Source organism: Macaca nemestrina, chromosome 2 (assembly GCF_043159975.1).
Source record: "Macaca nemestrina isolate mMacNem1 chromosome 2, mMacNem.hap1, whole genome shotgun sequence".
Lineage (NCBI taxonomy): Eukaryota > Metazoa > Chordata > Mammalia > Primates > Cercopithecidae > Macaca > Macaca nemestrina.
Window position 1 is genome coordinate 158,035,437 of NC_092126.1, and position 18,289 is coordinate 158,053,725.

Consider the following 18,289-nt stretch of genomic DNA (forward strand, 5'->3'; position numbering starts at 1 on the left):
CTGAAATTAAGGGGGTTTTTTTAGGTAAATTGATTTTTAAAAATTCATGTTGATTTTTCTTAATACATGTTTATTTTAGAAAATATAAATAAGCAAAAAGGAAAGATCAACCGTAACCCCGTTGCCCATGAGTTATCACTCTGAACAGCTTGGTGCATTCCCTTCAAGATTTTTTCCACCTACGTATGTATGTATAAATGTATTACAACAATATGAAATAATAGGTATTACTGTAACTTGAGTGTTTTCTCTTAATATCTCATCAACATTGTTTCTCATTAATCTACAGTTATAAAATGGCTGCCTGGTGTTCCATGATTCATTTCCCTAGTGTTGGGAATGTTATGCCCCCACCCCCTTTTTCATTTTGTTATTTGGTATTATAAATAATGTTGCAGTGAACTGAGATCTGCAAATGAACTAGATAGAGAGTGGAGAGCAGAGGATTCTAAAGATGTGGAGACAGCATGATGTTGAGAAGGAGAAACCCAGAGAGGCTCTTGCTGCTAAAGTGTGGATGGAAATGTATGTAGGGCCAGACTATGCAGTCCTCATAGGCTACATGATTTGGCTTATTATCCTAAGGCATTAGGAATAAAGTTCAGGCAGGGGGCACAGTGAACTGACTGGGGTTTTACAAAGACCCATAGCTGTAGTGTAGAGCAGGAATCCAAAACCTACAATCCCTGGCTAAATTCAGTCTGCCATTCTTGGATACAGCCTGAGAACAGTTTTTACATTTTCAAGTAGTTATTTTTAAGTCAAAAGAATAATATTTTGTGATGTGAAAAGTTACCTGAAAATCATCTGTTATAAAGTTTTATTGGAACACAGTCACACTAATGTGTTTACACATTATCTGTGCTACAACTGCCAAAGTTGAGTATTTGTGATAGAGACTGTCTAGCCTGCCAAGCCTAAAATATTTATTAGCTGGGCCTTTACAGAAGTTTGCTAATTCCTAGCATAGAGAGTGCTTGGGGGAAAGGCAAGCATGGGTGTAAGCAAATTCTCTCTTCCTGCATCCACTCTCTGCCCTTCTCCGTGCCCCAGGGACTGACATCAGTCAGACATGCCCTTCAGCTTCAGATTCTGTTTAGTCAATAGAAGAGGGAGAGAATAGGATATTCCTCCTATCTCAGCACCATTTGGCTGATGGCACTGGCCCTCTGCATCATCAGGGGAGCCCCTGGAGCTCCAATCCTCTCACACTCTAATAAAACATGTCCTTCCCTTTGTCCCTTCAGTCTTAGGGGTGATAATGGTTTGCTAGTCCCTGGGTGCCTCAACCCCCTTGTTGTTTTCCTTGTCCATTCTGTAAACCTTTTAATTATCTTCAAAACTCTAGATTGTCTTCTGTTTCCTGTGAGGACCAGATTGATAGGAAGTCCAGATGAAATATGTTGGTAGCTGGGAGGGGATGAGGGGACCTAAGGCAGGTGGTGGTGAGGGAAGGTGAAGAGGACATATTTCAGAGATGCATAGGAGGTAAAATGGAGAGCACTTGGTGATAGAGTTGGAAAGTAAGGCAGTGGGGAGGTATTTGTTGACCCTGGTTTCTGGGTTTTGTATCTTGGCAGGTGGTGGGAGAGATCCACATTTAGGAAGGAAGCTTATGAACTCATTTCTCTCCAACATTTTATTATGAAAAAAATGCAAACCAGGAAAATCATTTTTGGATTTGTTAAATCAGAGAGTACTTCGGAGTCATCCAAGAAAGATGTCAAGTTAGCTACTGAATAGTTGAGTCTGGAGCTTGGCAAGGACATGTGGGCTGCAGATACACCTTTCTGAGTTGCCTGTGGCTTCCAAACTTGCTCTCAAATTACTTTCTCACAAAAGCCTGTCTGTCCTGCCCCTGCACACTAGCTGTGTGCCCCGTGCTACTATGTAGTAGCATCGTTTCTCACAATTATAAACTTGTGTTTAGTTATGTAATGTCTGTCTTCCTAAGTAGAATTTAATCTCTATAAAAGCAGGGACCTCATCTTGTTCAGAGCAGTATCCCCAATACCATTGTTGCACTGCCAATTGCTCATCTTTTGAGCCACAACTTGGTGTGCGCCATCTTCCTCCTCTCCTGCCCTGGTTCACTGGGGCAATGCTTGCTCTAAGCTATTGATATTGCTATGCCACAGCTGCTCACTAGGGACACAGTATCTACAGCACATCTGCCAAATCAACCTGCTTCTGCAGTCACCCCAAGGATGGAAAACAGCTTTGTGCTTTGCCCTCTACCTGGGCTATGCTGTATTAACAATATTACAAATACTGTATTAATGATTACAAATACTGTATTAATAATAGCCAACATTTATTAAGCACTTACCATGTGTAAGCCACTGTGTACAGTACTTTATAAATTCTCAAATTTTTCCTTACAATATGACCTTATGAAGTCAGTGTCATTATCTCTAAGAAACAATCTTAGATAAATTAAGTTGTTCGATGTCACTGGTGAGAAAGAATTTGAATCCAGATCTGTCTGACTCCAAACCTATGATACCTTATATATATCCTCAGTGCCTGTCTAGGTATGGTTTTCAACTTTGGTCATTTCCTATAAACTGGAACATGGTCAAACCTGAACAGAGACTTTCACACTTCAGAGGTGAGCCAATTGGCAAAGTCATTGGTCCAATGTGCTGAATTATGAAAGACTGGACAGATAAGCAAAGTTGTGTATCCATGATACTAGAGGGACTAAACCTCCAGACCAAGCTCAAAGGGCTAATCCTGGATAATCCTGAGCCTTGGGCATTCTGGATTTCTCTAGTAGGTTCCATGACATCTGTGTATGGTTTCAGAAAAATCCGTTGACATTGACACTTTCTGGAATACTGTTAGTTCTTCTCAAGGCCATTTGCGTGAAAGTGATTTATGTTCAGGTCTTATCTTAGTGTTAGACTGTGAGCTCCTTGAAGGCAGAATTTAGATGTTACTTGCATCTGCTCAGAAGTCAGCATACTTCCTGGAATGTTGCCAGGTTTAGCAAAAACCAAAACAGAACATTTGTTGTTTGTCTGAAATTCAAATTTAACTGGGTGTCCTGTGTTTTTTCTGGCAACCCTATTCCTGGCACATAGCTAACCTCAATAAATATTGATGAGTGAGAGGATGAATGAATGACTAGCACAGTACCAACAAATGGAGAGATAAACTGGTAAAAACTTCAATTGACCATATAAAAGGCACTTATCTAAATTATGCCTAACAATCACAGAACAACAACACTGTGTCTGGTTAACGTACTACTTTTTAAAGTCTGACAGTCTGGCTTTGATTGGAGATACATTTTCTATCCATGCTTTGTCAGCCACTTTTACTCAGTGTCCACGTGGGAAGAATACTAATCTCCTGGTAACGAAGGTGTTTTGTTCCAACAATTTCACATCTTAATTCCGCACATTTCTGATTTCATATGTTTGTTTAATTGTTTATTAGTGTGTACCAGTTGTACAAGAAAATTGATTTTGGGTGGTATATGGGTTTCAGTCATTCTGAAGTACAATCATCTCTGTATCTTCCTTTAAAATTGCCAAAATTGTGCTGTTACTCCAGCCAAACCCTTGGGTTTTGGGTAAAGTCATTCACCGTGATTAAACCATCAGGCCCAATTCTGTTTGGAAAAAGGTATATCTGCAGTTAGTTCACTGACAGTTAATTTAAGAAAGAAAATATACAGACAACTCATTTCACATTAATTCTGCTGTTGCTCCTTTTTCTCTTAACTTTGTTTTTCTGAGACAAGGTCTGGCTCTGTTGTCCACGCTGGAGTAAGTGATGCAATCTCAGCTCGCTGCAACCTCAAGCCATCCTCCCAATTAACTGATACAGACACACACCACCATGCCCAGCTACTTTTTGTATTTTTAGTAAAGATGGGGTTTCACCATATTGCCCAGGCTGGTCTTGAACTCCTGAGTTCAAGCCATTCACCCACTCTAGGATTACAGGTGTGAGCCACCATGCCCGGCCCTCTTTTCCTCTTAACCCTTGACTCCCTGCTCCTCCTCTCCTCCTCCTCCTCCACTTCGGTTCCACTGGTCATAGCTAAGCGTGAGTCAGAGTTACTGGGGGGCTTATAAAGACACAGATTCCTGGGCTCCACCCCTAGAGTTTATGATTCCATAGGTCCAGGGTGTAGCCTGAGATTCTGCATTTCTAACATGTTCTCAGGTGCTGCTGCCGCCGCTACCACTACTCTCAGTAGCACTCAAAGACTTGTTGTCCTATATCATTCTTTTCCTTCCTCTTCTCCTTCCCTTTCCCCTTTTCTTTCAGATCCATATTTCATGTCCTCGCTTTTCTGTTCCCAGAGCAGCATAATACAATAATCTTCCTCTGTCTTGGCCCCATAGATTTGTTTTTCTGGTATTCTTTCACCTCCAATGGGTAAAAGTTAACTTACACTTCCTGTTCAATGTAGTTTAGCATCCTGCTGACGTGTGATGCAGAGATCTCTCCATCCACTTCGGCAATATACGTGTAGAGAAACTGGAAGGTGCTGAACGGGATCCGAGGCAACCCACCATTATGGTCACATGATAAGACCTCACACACTATCTTGAGAGTTTTGGTAATAGTCTATAAAAGTTACATAAAATGAGGAGAAAGTTACTCTTCCAGGCAATATTCCTGAGATCCATTTAGATAGAAGAAAGAAAACAAAAATATTCCTCTATAAAATGAAGTGCGAACAATTTAAGATTCTAGAAAGCTTGGAATTTTTACATTCAAATGTCACTAATTCATTCTAAAAAATATTAAGTATTGGGTATCTTTATTTTTTTCTTTCTTTGTTGGAAGACTACTCAAGGAATTAAATTTATAAATTCCTAAATACTTTAAAGATATTCGTTACTTTAGTCTGAATAACCTCACTAAAGGAGGGAAGTTGATTTGCATTCTATATAATTAGAATTATTTCTTATTAGCCTCCAATCATATCTCTAAAGGGCTGAGATAAATGGTCTAGCCTATATACTCCAGCAAGATACTATATACTTCAGCAAGACACAGTAGAGAAGGTAAGAGAAGGGTAATTTCCCCAGGAAAATAGAGTCCCAAGAAGACACTGGAAAAATGGTCTTGAACATCAAGCTAAACGTTCCTCTAAAGCATCTGGGCCCATCTGAATAGAATCACCTACTGCTTTATTTAATATTATGTAATACTAACCCTTATATTGCTGAGGAAATATTGGTTGACAATGAGTGCCAGGAATTTTAATAGAAGGGTTACTACAGAAGCAAACCCTCCTTACAGTGAAACTTGAACATTAAAGGAGCATGCTCAGAACTAATCTCATGTCGTTAAATAAACCCACCCTTTGAATAAATGATACAAGCGAAAGAGTTGTGAAATGAAGGTCAGCATACAGATCTTGGTGGTTTACTGAAACTGATGATGTACAGATCATCCTGACACAGCCTTCCAGGGATCAGTGAATGATCAGTCCTGAGTGGTGGCTTAGGGTGAGTGAAAAAGCAGCTGCTGTATCTTCCCACATGATTAGTAGAGGAGACTTGTCCTGCCTTAGCAGTTGATGTTTGCTGTTCTCCTCTCATCCTCTCCCAGAATAGAATGATTGCCTAGATGGGGCTTCTCTAACTGTGGTGTGTGTTACCCAGGAGTGTAATCTATGTCAGGAGGTACTAGGGTGTGTGTTATCCAGGAGTGTAATCTATGTCAGGAGGTACTGAGGTACTGAGGATATGAATAAACTCTTCCTTGAGTGATAGTTTGACTTGATGGCAAGTAATTTAAACATAATTTACAATAATTATTAATTTTAATTGAGTTAATATTTAAAATTTGTTTCTTTACATTTAATAAGCATTGTTATTTTATGAAACAAAATTTTCAATAAACCACACGATGTCAAAAAAAATTGAGTTTGAGGCAGGCCACCTTCCTTTCCTCTCCCCTGCCTCTGGGGGTCCTCTCATGGAAATCGCTGTGAAACACTGCATCTTCTAGGCACTTCCACTTAATTCAGAGTGGGTGGGAGGGCAGGCATGGGCTAACTAGTATACATGAGGCTGTCTGGGAGGATGGTAAGTCATGCATGTGAGTGAGAGAATGGTTTGGGGTAGATTTGCGAGCACACTCTGAACTTTATAATTTCCACACACAGCTCACCTGTTTCTGTAAAAAAACAAACAAGCAACCAAAAACAACCCTCTGCACCCCTAATGCTTTGTTCTGTTGCCCTCTCCCATGGGGTGCTGGTATGGGCTGAATTGTTCCCCCTAAAATTCATATGTCGAAGCCTTAACCCCAGAACTGGAGAATGCAATTGTATTTAAACATACAGCCTTCAAAAAGATAAGTTAAAATGAAGTCAGTAGGGTGTCTCTATAAGAACAGGAGTTAGGACATAAAGCGAGAGCCACCAGACATGCAGGCACAGAGGGACACAGTTCGAGAAGCTGGCCATTTTTAAGAGAAGGAGAAACACCTCAGAACAAAGCAATCCTGCTGACAGCTTGTTCCCAGAACCTCTGTCCTCCAGAACTTAGAGACAACAAATTTCTGTTGTTCAAGCCACCAAGTCATGGCAGCCCTAACAAACTAACATAGGGGCTTTCAGCCTTACGCATCATCTTTTATTGATTATTCAAACAACAAACCTTCAAATTCTATTGCCTCGTAAGATTTTAAAATATTTTTAAAGATTTAATAAGTGGATGAGTGGATAAATAACTCTTTGGACTGGAGCTATTTGGTAAACTGACATAAATCTAAAGTAAACATATCTTCATTCTCTTGCACAATATTTTTTTGGGGATCCATTTCACAGAGGTAGTCTTTAAACATCTTGCAAGCTTCATTTTCAAAGTCAGAGGTGAAAGCCTTGAAATGTGAATTATTTGCTTTTAAAAAAGTCATTCTTTCCAGTGAACATGATTATTTTCTACATATGTGATCTCTTTTTTAATAATCAGTTCAGTGGAACAGGAGGTGGCATAGGCCAGTCCAGAAGAAGGAGTGCTGAAGGGAGAAGGAATGCAGGTCTGCATGCCATCGCATTCTGAATAATGTGTATTAGATGCAGAGAGCTCAAGATGGAGTAAATGTACCTATTACCTACTGGAGTAAAAATTCCTGTTACTAGACTCTTCTATAAGGAACAAACTGGCTTTTCTGAATGGCATAGAGATCCTGTCTTACTGCTGAATTGGCAAAGGAAAGAGAAATTCTGGGCTTGCCTCTAAGGATATATGAATTAACTAGGATGCAAGGTCTCCACCAGATGGTGACCCCTGACTTAGTCTCAGCTATAACAAAATACCTTAGACTGGATAATTTATAAACAACATAAATTTATTGCTGACAGTTTTGGAGTCTGGGAAGTCCAAGACCAAAGGGTCAGCAGATTTGCTCTCTGGTGAGGGCGTGTTCCTCATGAATGATGTCTTCTATGTGTCCTCAGTTGGTGGAGGGGCAACTTTTATAACGGCACTAATCCCATTCATGAGGGCTCCACCCTCGTGACCCAATCAACTCCCAGAGGCCCTACTTTTAAGGCCATCATCTTGGAAGTTGAGGTTTCAATTTACGAATTTTGGGAGGACACAAACATTCACACCGTATCACTGACCAGCCCCACATTTAAGATCCCAGAAACAGTCCAGCATGATAGAAATGAATATAAGGGTATTGATTACTGGTTTCATAGGGTACCCCTTATTTACAGACTTAACCTCCAGGCTGACTTTACCTCTAGGGGTTCTTTGACATGGGGATGATGCAGAACAAAATCAGATATGTCAAGGCCTCTTAGAATTGGAGGAGCTCACTGTTATTCAGAGGTAGGCCTGAGGGTGTCTCAGAGGAAGCAGAGAAGTGGGGATAGAATCACAGGATGTCAGAGGTAGATGAACCTCATGGAACACTGAATCCCACCTCCTTGTTTTAGAAGGGAAGTAGAAAGATCCAACTTACCTCGTGGTTTCCCCTCTCCAGTTTGGGAGGCAGGTACATCAGAGGAAACTTAGCATCTACACAGTGGGCTAAGTAGAGGGAGGGTTGGAATTTGACTTTCCAAAGTCACTCTTTGTTACTCTGAGGTATGGGGATACGGGAAGGCCTCAGACACATCACACACTGGTGAGGGGCTGTGAAGTAGACCACCAGAGCCAGGGAGCAGATAGGACACCCTGGCAAAGACTCAAAGAGGCCCTCAACACCATTGAGAACTGAAATGAGCCGGTGGGGGAGGCATCGTCAGCCTTTCACCAGTCTGGGAGAGACATGACCAAAAACATAAGCTGCAAGCAGCTAGCAACCAGACAGACAGGCATTGCCATGGAGACCAGAGATGCCAGAGAAGACTGAGGGCTGTGGGAAACGACTGCTCTGTGGTCCTAGAGTCACCTCTTTCCATCTAAATTCAACTGCCATCTTGGAGAAGACAGCGTGGTGAGGAAAAACCTGAGATACTGGGAAATTTACCATTAGGCTGTTTCAGTTACTGCATCAGACTAAAATTTCAGGATTGGATTGAATTTATTTATTATTTGACCCTTTGTGGGTGGGGTAGACCAACAAGATCATAATTAACTGCAGATAAAATTTTAAAGATACATTTTTCCCATATAAATGCTGTAATTTTCAAACTTGTATGTATCTCAGGGATTCTTTCAAAAAACCATGTTTTTGATTCATTTTAAGTTATTTTAACAATGTTTAACAATGTAAGTCCATATATAAGATACCCAAGCTTTAGATATCTATACATATAAACTGATTTCAGCATCTTTGGCTTCAAAACAGTAAAATTGATTTTCCAATATCAAACACATCAAATTTGGAAAAGGCATAAATCTGTATGAACATCCTGCATCTATGGAGGTGTCATGACTAAATTCAGAAATAGCCTTATCTCTCTTTTTTTTTTTTTGCTTTCCTGTGTCTGAGTTTTGCATCCAATTCTGTTTATTACATAGTTTTCTATAAGATTGTACCCCCTTTAAAAAGTGTCTATTGATATATATTCTAGGTGTCTGGAAGTCTTTTTCTGCAGCCGGCTCTTGGCTGTCTCTGGGAATGTGAATGGAGGGAGTGGAGTGAAAATAAATCTGAGGGCAATATTCATAAATAATCCAAGAGCTACACTGTAGTCAACTCTCCCCAGAGCCTGACGATGGTGTCTCCCTCTGCCCCTCCCAGCCCCTGCCTCTGCCTGACGAGCACAGAAATGACTTTGCTTTAGAGAGGAGAAGGCCAAGGCGAGAAGAGGCATGTTTATCATCAGCCCTGGAGAGTTGACCACGTGTATAGATCCACTGCCCTTCCAGGCCCGGAGGGAGATTGCCCCCTCAGGAACAAAACAGTCAAGCTAACTTACAACTCCCAGAGCGCTGCAAGCAAGGGCTAAAAACTTCAGCCACTCGATCTCCTCCGTGAAGCGACCCACATTCATCACACTATTAAACAGATCTGCTGGAAGATTCACCACTTTCCACATCTGGGCCAGCTCCTCTGCATGGACGATCAGTCTCCCAGCAACCTGCAGGGCAGGGGACAGACACAACACGGAGATGTGGGAGAAGTTGAGACAAGGCCCTGAGAAACACCCCGCCCCCAGGCCAGGTCCACATCTCCCAGCACATGGCAAGGGGCGGGAGGGGGTGTTAGGAAGGTACAAGATGGCTCTGTGTGGCAATTATCTTCGCAAATCCTAGTGAAGAGCATGCCGAAATATAATTTATTAATTGTTAAACTTTAGGTGTCAGAATTATGCAAAAGATATACATTCATATTACATTTTAATTTCTGGTGACAATAGCTTTTATCTGCTGTTGTATTGCTAAATTTTTTTATTCCTTATATGACAGATAGAACAGCCTGAAAACAAAACCAAGGGGTAGAGGGCTTACCTCAGACCACTAATTAATGGTAAAATTAAAACAAGACATAGGTCTCTTCCTTCCAGATTGCACTGAGTTCTTTGCTCTAGACCTCAAGCGCATCCCTCATGCTTTCCCCGGAATGATGTGGGGTATGTGGCTGACCCACGGGGATTTGGTCTGGACGCCTAATGTTGCTTGATCCCAGGTACGTTAGAGCTCTGTCATGTTCACTGCACAAGGTACTTGGTGGATAAAAGGAGGGAAGGTGACCGGTCGTTGGCCACCAATGCAACAAGAGCACAGATGCCCCTGATGAAGTGCTCCACCACCTTTCCTGACCCTCTGATTCCAGTGAAATGCTAAGCCTCTGGCACCAAGGTAGTTAGCCGCACCAGTCCTAAATCACCCCTAACCTCTCTGTCCTGGATCATAAAGCAGGGTATGGTGGTGCTCAACCGTATTTCTTGGGAATTGGCCAAACCACAAACTTTCTCAAACCGGACCCTCCTCATGCATTCATTCACCAGGCAGCTCCCAGGATGATGTGGCTGTGAAGAGGCTCACAGCCTCTCCCTAAAAGCTAAAAGCTGTGTCTGGACCTGGGATAGCTGGGGAGCTGAAATATGCCCTTCTCCAAACTGTGATTGGCATCATATTATGGTCTTGATCAGTAAGGGAGACACTGTCGAGTGACTGAGGACCTGCACTTTTCTGGAGAGACGAGATTAGCATTGCATTGAGCCCCTGTACATTCTGCCAGCTTCAAGGAAACCTGGGATGACCCCACCAATGACTCAGCCTACAGCCTATTTCAAAATTATTCCCATTTCCCCAAGGGAAGATTTACTTTCAGTCCACGGTTTAGTGTATTTTAGGGTGATGCTAAGTGGTCAACTGACTGGCAAGAGAACAGAGGGCTTTCATCTGTACCCACCCAGCCTCAACACTGTGCTACATTCCCCTCAATGCTGCAGCAGGGCCCTTACCTGAGAATGCAGGATCTTTAACACCTCAGGTGTTAGCTCTGCCCAGTTACACAAAGCAACTCGCTCAGACTGCTCTCTCACCGGAGGCGTCTCTCCACGGGACAGGGCCTCAAAATAACTATAAGAAAAAAGTCAGAGAGTAGGAGGAGCATCCTATATCCAGTGGCCTCTGGCTGTTCTAGCAATCCTTCCCCCTTTTTCGGAGGGAAGGAGGTAGAGAAAGGAAGCTTTGTGAAGTGGCTTCTATGTGTCATTGTGTTTAGTTCACTTACACATGGGAAAAGCCTGAATGTGTTACTCTCCACTTAGGGCACAGAGATTGCTTAGAGAATACAAAACTTTGTTCTTCTCTAAGGATGAGGAAGAACCAAGAAAAGTTTGGGTATGCAATTCCCTGGAGCATATCGGGTTCAGGTTTTGTTTTTTTTTTTTTTCCCCATCTCTGAATGTTTTATACATGCAGATATATATTACAATGTATATATAATCTTGTATACATATGTATTATGCGCATATATGTATTACATATGTATATATAATCTTGGGAAGAGAATTTGGAAGAGAACTAAAAAGTGATGTATGTAAAAAAGGGGAAGACAGCACAGGAATGGTGGCTAGGGCCTGTAATCCAGCAACTCCAGAGGCTAAGGCTGGAAGAGCACTTGAGCCCAGGAGTTTGAGGCTGCAGTGAACTATAATTGTGCCACCACACTCCAGACTGGGTGACAGAGTGAGACCCCCATCTCTGAAGAAACAAAAAAGGAGGGAAGGGGAAGAGATGGAAGTGTCCTAGGGGTGAATCAGGAAGGGTTTCTGGCCAGAGGTAGTGAGGCTTGGAGCTTCAAGAGGGAAAGGAGAAAGGGTTGTCAGGGCACTGTGCAAGGCTCAGGAGAGAAGACAAGCCAAAGAAGGTTTGAGACAATCTGAAGCTATATGGTGACTGTGAAATAAAACTGTTTCTCCATCTTCCCTCAAAATTTTCAGTAAAATCTGCCTGCTCCTCAATATTTTGTGGAGTGGACTTTGTTTTGGGGCATTGTAGAACAAGTACTGGGTTCCGTTTCAGGATTGGCATAAGATGAAAAGAGGCTGCCTGCAGCAGGGAATGGACATGAGCCGCTGACATGTGGGTCACCAATGCTGTATGGCAGCATCTGTCTCCATCAAAGCCTGGTTATTGACGATCCATGAGCCACAAATTTCTGTCCCTTCCTGCTTTTTTCCCTCCATTACTTCCTCCAGATCCAGGTAGTATGTAAATAAATATAGAGGGAATTTAGTAAAAGTCTATTTTAGGGTCAAGCCATACAATGATGGGCTAACCATTGCCTGTCTCTGAGCCACATAGCCAGGCAGAGCTAAAGCTACATGACTAAAGCAGTAACTGCCAGTCACCCCTTGGAGGTCATCAGCAGGAAGGGCAGAAGAAAAACGTTAAGGCCACATTTAACAACGTGCATGAGAAATCTCTGCACACAGATCAGTGTTGGGGTGGGTGGGGTGTGGGTGCAATGTGACAGCAGGAGCGGGGTGTGGCCTCAGGCTTTATAACCAGACTTGAGTGGTATAAATGGGAGGGACAAAGACACACAGCACCTCATTCTACAGAAGTGCTGCCCAGGTAGAGTAACACTCAGCACCAACCTCTCTGGACTTCTTGTGGGATTGGTTAGACAACATGGAAATAAAGCTGTAATCATGGATTTCGTTCTTTGGGTTATTGAGCTTCATTTGCAAGTGATCAGGTCCATGGTTATACACATAGATTGCAAATTTGTGTTGTAACACATGCCTACCAGAGGACAAATAAGTATATGTCCTGCCGATGCCTGGTAAGAGGTTTCTTCGTTGACAACATATATGTAGTGAAATTCTTACTTGCAATGGATTAAATACGTATTTTGTCTTGGAAATACTTCGTAGAGTTTTATTCTCTAAAATGGTACAGGTTTTAAGTAAGTCACATACAACCATCTGAGCGGTGCTTTTCACGTCTGGATAGAAAGGAGGGGGCTCTTAGGTCATGCCCTCCTTTTTCATTGTGGTTAAACTACAAACTAAGTTTTCATGGATGTCTAAAAAATTATAGCACATGATACAATATGAGAGCGAGCAGGCTACAATAGTGACTGCCTTCTTCCATAAATGTCAGGGACAATACTAAGCAATGTCATCTTGCTTATTATAAAACAGCAGCACAAGGACAATAAAATGGGTTTGAAACGAATGTATAAGATAAAGTCTGTCTATCTGACTATGCCAAAATAAATTAGTCGTCTGATGCTAAAGTTCAATCTTAGAGGCAATATATAAAATTTAGAATGGAAAACTAAACAGGGCTCATTACTAGGCGAAGCAACCGCCATTTATGTTTCTTTTTATGAGCACCCCTGGTCTATTTTCCTTCCAGTTGTAAAAGCTGCATCCTAATCCAGCCCGGGAGCACAGCACTGGCCCAGAGACTCCGAAAGACCCCTCTTAGATGACATTTTGTGTCTTCTCAAAGGTGTCCACACTCTCCCCACCATCTGCACAGTACACCCGCTCACAACCTCAGGCTGAGGACATCTTCCCTTCCCCAACTCACTGGCTGTCTCTCAACGGCCTCTCTCACTCTCCCCTTCCTACTGAGACCCTCCTAAGCAGGGAATCATAAAACAGTAAAAATAGCCTGAAAATGGTCCGAGAGGTCTAGTTATCCTCCAGCTCCTGTCTCAAGTCCTGGTTTCCCAGTTTCAAGCAGGCAAGTTTGTCTAAGGAGCAATTTCATAGCTGAGAGGCTTTCTGTGCAAAGCTGCTTCAATCCCGGCCCGCAGCGATTGTTGTGTGAGCGCCATCTACTGAGCAGCCTCTGGAGGTCTCTCCTGAAAGAAGGCCCGCGTGTTTGAGGCACACTGTTTTCAGCCATGCCTGGGGACCCCATCACTCTGCTTGGCCTTTCTCCAGAATACAATGGGTACTGTGCGGACATCTTTAGGTTGGCAAAACAAATCAGTTCAGAGAAACACTAAAGAAAATAACAATTTCCTCAAAGACAAGATACAAAGCGTCTTTGGTTGGGTCCAAGTAAGAGTTTTAACACAGGGGATGAAGTGTCTCCTTAAAGGGGTGAACTAGCTGGACTGGTCCCACCCCATCCACCCAGGGCTGTCGCGTCCCTCCCCCGGCTGCACTGCTGCCATCTAGAGGTGAGTCAGGAGAACGAAGAAAGGCAGATTAAGCTTCGGAGATTCCCAGCCCTTCTTTCCACCGGGACTGGGGAGGAGTGTAGGGAGGAGGCGGGTGTGCATACGCTGGTGTGAGGCGGTCACTTAACTCTTGCTGCTTGCCCCAGGACACGGGCTATTGACCTGGCGTCCTACTGCTCAATCTGGCTCGCTTAGGGGAGGCATCCCATCCTCGCCCGACTAGATGTAATATTTACGTGTGGATTTTAAAGCATCAAAGCAATGCAAGAGCTAAAACAAAGACGCTGCCAGTTAGTCCCGACTCCCTGGCTGCAGCCATGGCAACCTCCGCGGTTTTCCAGGACCCTGTCTCCCCGCCCGTCCTCCAAGAGGTGAAGGCGATAAAGGAGCACATACTCGGCCCCCCACTGGATGAGGTCCTGAGGCTGCGCCCGAATGGCGGCTTTGGCAAACTCCTTCAGCATCTTCGGCAGCTCCGGCGGGATGCATGTTGGCTTATCTGTCTGAGCCATTGATTGGTTGACCTATTCTCAGGAGAAAAAAATACATAAGATGAAAACTTGGACTCAAAAGATGAGAGCAATCCTGGACAGGAGGTCACCCAGCCTCTGTTTGACACTCTCAATTTTGGGGACTCTGCAAGACAAATGCATTCTATGGTTACACAACGCCAAGGTTAGAAAGCCGTCTGCTAACCCCTACTTTTTGTTGTAAATACTTATGTCCTTTACATAAAAATTACACAGCCTTGTTCATTTAAGAAGTGGAGGTCAGCAAAAAATTCCCTAATGATATCACCCCAAAATATTGGATGTCTCCTTCCAGAATTTGTCAGTATAAATATATATGTTTGTAAAATTTTAAAATGAGATTATACAAAACAGTTTATTTACTCAAAAGTACATCATGAACATCTTTGCATGTCGTCCAGCTCTTATTAGCTGGGTAAGAATTGTAGCAAAATTTACTTTGAACCCTCTATGAATTAACATTAGGTTATTTCCACATAAAAACAGTCATTAAACAGCCATTTGATGAGAGTCTCTATAGCTGCATGTTCTTTTCCACTCTAATTGTCAGGCGGAAAACTAGTACATTTTCTCTCAAAAAGTTCCAGGACAAATTGAAACAAAACATGAAAATCCATAAAGTGTATACAATTCCATCCACAAATAAACAGATCAAAAGATTTTTGTCTGCTTTTAGTAGAGAAAGGGACAGACTAGATATGCTAAAAAGCTGTCCCTCTTCAAATCACCTAGAGGCCAGACAAATCTCAGTACAAGCCTTTCACATTGCCTTGCTGGGCTTGCAGTGAAGTGAGAGAAATCTTCCAGTGGCCAATGAGGTAAGCAAAGTGGAACCCGCAGTGCTGGGCAAATGAAGATACTAGGGCTCATCTGGGCAAATGTAGATGGCAGGAACTTGAAGCTTTGAGATAAATGGCCAGGGAGGGTGGGTAGAGACCAAGGATTGGGCTCACAAAAGGCAAATGTCTGGACTAACGGACTCCCCTTCTGACCTAAACTTGAGACCCACCCAGGGACTCCACCCTCAGCCGGAAAAGGTGTGGCTGAAAATATCTGCCTACAGGCGGGGGTAAGCAGCAAAGAGACCTGTCTGCATTGCTGCTTCTAGTCAGGAGAGAGACAGTCCCCCAGGAGTTTGTAGCCGCGGACTAGTTCTAAGTTTTCAATGTATACCAGCACCAGCACGGCTGGGAAATTCCAAGACAAGAAACTAAAGTGGTCTTAGGTTGGTGGGACTTCATGACCTTTTACTTTATTTATATTCTTTTATTTGGAGGAAAAGGATGATAAAATAATGATTAATTTTAGACTTAGAAAAGTATTAGAAAAGTTTTAACAGTAATATAACCACTAAATCTGTAGAGAGGAAAAAAGGAATTTTTTAAAAACACGAAAAAGCAAACAAAACATGCCTCCCAATGTGAAATGGTATACCAACATATACCTGCCAAGTGCTGAAGAATGTTGGTCTTAACTAGACTATAGTCTTGTTTCAGGAATCTCTCACTTGGTTTTATTGGTATGGGCTAAACAGGGCTTCTGTTTCATAAATGAAAGTCTCCAGTTACATGAATGAAAGGCTCCAGGTCAGAATCTCAGAGGGTTTCTGTGAGTAGCTTGGAACCAAGCACAGGCAACTGCACATCCCTGTTTGGGTTTGGAATTGGAGGTGGTGGGTTTGGGATGTGGTTACTCTTGTTTGGAATGCATTCTTCTCCTCTTAACAGGTTAATTCTTCCTTTGGAAATCTGCTCAACCTTCCCTGACCACCCTGTCAGTTCCATTGTACATACCCTTTCAGAGCATCACTTACCCATCGTTGCTGTGATTCTTTGAGTAACATGTGCCTCTCCCACTAAACTCCACGGCAGGACTGGTCAGTTTTTGCTCACCACACCATCCCAGTGCCTACCCAGTGCCAGGAACTTAGTGTTCAATAGATACTAGTAAAAATGAACGCATGATAGCAGTCTGTGAGGTGCTAGGTATAAAAGAATGCGTGATAGCAGTCTGTGAAGCGCTAGGTATGCCCATTGGTCCACCTGACAATTCTCCCAAAGTTATTTTTATATCCCTGTTGCTGATGAAAAAGCAGAGGTGTGGCTCCTCCGTGGAGGGCTCTGATTCCAGACTTTTTTTTTTTTTTTTTTTTTTTTGAGACGGAGTCTTGCTCTGTGCCCCAGGCTGGAGTGCAGTGGCGCGATCTCGGCTCACTGCAAGCTCCGCCCCCCCGGGTTCACGCCATTCTCCTGCCTCAGCCTCCCGAGTAGCTGGGACTACAGGCGCCCGCCACCTCGCCCGGCTAATTTTCTTGTATTTTTAGTAGAGACGGGGTTTCACCGTGTTAGCCAGGATGGTCTCGATCTCCTGACCTCATGATCCGCCCGTCTCGGCCTCCCAAAGTGCTGGGATTACAGGCTTGAGCCACCGCGCCCGGCTGATTCCAGACTTTTGAGTCTCCCTATCACTGTCCTCAGGGTAAGAAACTGTATAATAGTATTCTGGCTACAAAATACGCACACAAATTGGCCAGAAAGCCATAATCCCCAACAGTCACATTCTCTTGAAGATCTTGCCTTTCCCTTGCTCTGTGAACAAGGAGAGGCTCAGAAGCCAGGGGGCGTCCTGCAGGGCTCCTCGCTCAGACCAGTGCAGCCCTCGCGGCGCTCAGAGCCCTGCCCTCCCTCCACTTCCCCTCGGGGTGGCTACCTCAGGCTCGCTCCCAAACCGGCTGTCTGGCCTCAGGCGAGAGGTGTGGGGAGAGACCCAGTGCCTCACACCCTTCTTAAGAAGAGCAGTGGAACCTCGGCGGGGAGGGCAGCAGCGGCCAGGGGTGACAGCAGCGGCGGGGCACGACCGCCGTTAGCGTTAGACGTTAGCGCTCCGCCTTCACCTGGCAAACCCTGCGCGGGCTCCGCTGCCAGGTCACCCGGGGTAGGGCCGGGCGCGACGTCACAGAGCCGCCCCGCCCCGCCTGCAGCGGCGGGTTCCCAGGGTCCCGCTAGGGCGGGGCTCGGGGAAGCTGAAAGCTGCTTTTGGCTTTGCTGTTGGTGGAAGGACCAGACGGCCTGGAGGGTTAAGGACAGGGCTGGGGGCGTTAGGAAACCCGGGCTGGGGGCGTTGGGGATGGGACAGAATGTGTAGCCATTGACCGTGCGCTTTTGTAGGTGAGAGAGCGGAAGTGGAGCTTGATCTTTCGGCTTGTGGAAAGTGGACAGGTGAGAAGTCCTAGGGAATCATAGTAACAACACTTCTTACAATGCGTTTTTTGGTGCCAGGAATTGTTCTAAGTGCATTACACATATGAACTCATTTCATCCTTACTGTCACCCCATGAGGCAAGTACTATTGTTATCCCCATTTTTACAGATGAGGGAACTGAGCCCAGAGAGGTTAAACTTGTCTAAGATGTTAGCAAGTGATAGAGTCAGGATTTGAACCTGGGTTGCATGGTCCCAGATACCTCACTCTTGACCTTATAATGCTAAGAAAGAGGGATGGAGCGGATAGGAGCAGAGCCTGAGTTGCCTGGGGACAACAGGGAAAGATAGACAATCTTTACTGGGTAGAATGTGGTCACTGTGCCAGGGCACTTTTACAAACATGATGACATCAAAGTCCCACGGTAAACTCTGAAGGTAGGTATTACCTTCGCTTTGGAAATAAAAAACAGGCTCAAGGCTTCGAGTAATTTTGCTTGTGATCAAACAGCTGGCAGTAGGGCC

At 43.8% G+C, this 18,289-nt stretch overlaps 1 protein-coding gene and 1 long non-coding RNA gene across 3 annotated transcripts in view; one reads left to right on the forward strand and one right to left on the reverse strand.

Annotated features, from left to right (window-relative positions):
* Positions 1 to 18,289, forward strand: part of LOC105470244 (uncharacterized) — a 138,902-nt gene that overhangs the window by 1,203 nt on the left and 119,410 nt on the right. The window lies entirely within an intron of this gene.
* LOC105470245 (rhophilin associated tail protein 1B) lies at positions 3,409 to 17,469 on the reverse strand. 2 transcript variants are annotated; one of them, XM_071092325.1, is made up of 6 exons: positions 17,274 to 17,469; positions 14,431 to 14,558; positions 10,847 to 10,964; positions 9,356 to 9,517; positions 4,412 to 4,587; positions 3,409 to 3,619 (listed from the first exon to the last, which is right to left on the reverse strand). In XM_071092325.1, the coding sequence occupies exons 2-6, from the start codon at positions 14,544 to 14,546 to the stop codon at positions 3,553 to 3,555; spliced, it is 639 nt and encodes a 212-aa protein (XP_070948426.1). In that variant the 5' UTR covers positions 14,547 to 14,558; positions 17,274 to 17,469; the 3' UTR covers positions 3,409 to 3,552. The 2 variants fall into 2 exon arrangements, with proteins under 2 accessions (XP_070948426.1, XP_070948425.1); XM_071092324.1 differs by lacking the exon at positions 17,274 to 17,469 and adding an exon at positions 16,378 to 16,422.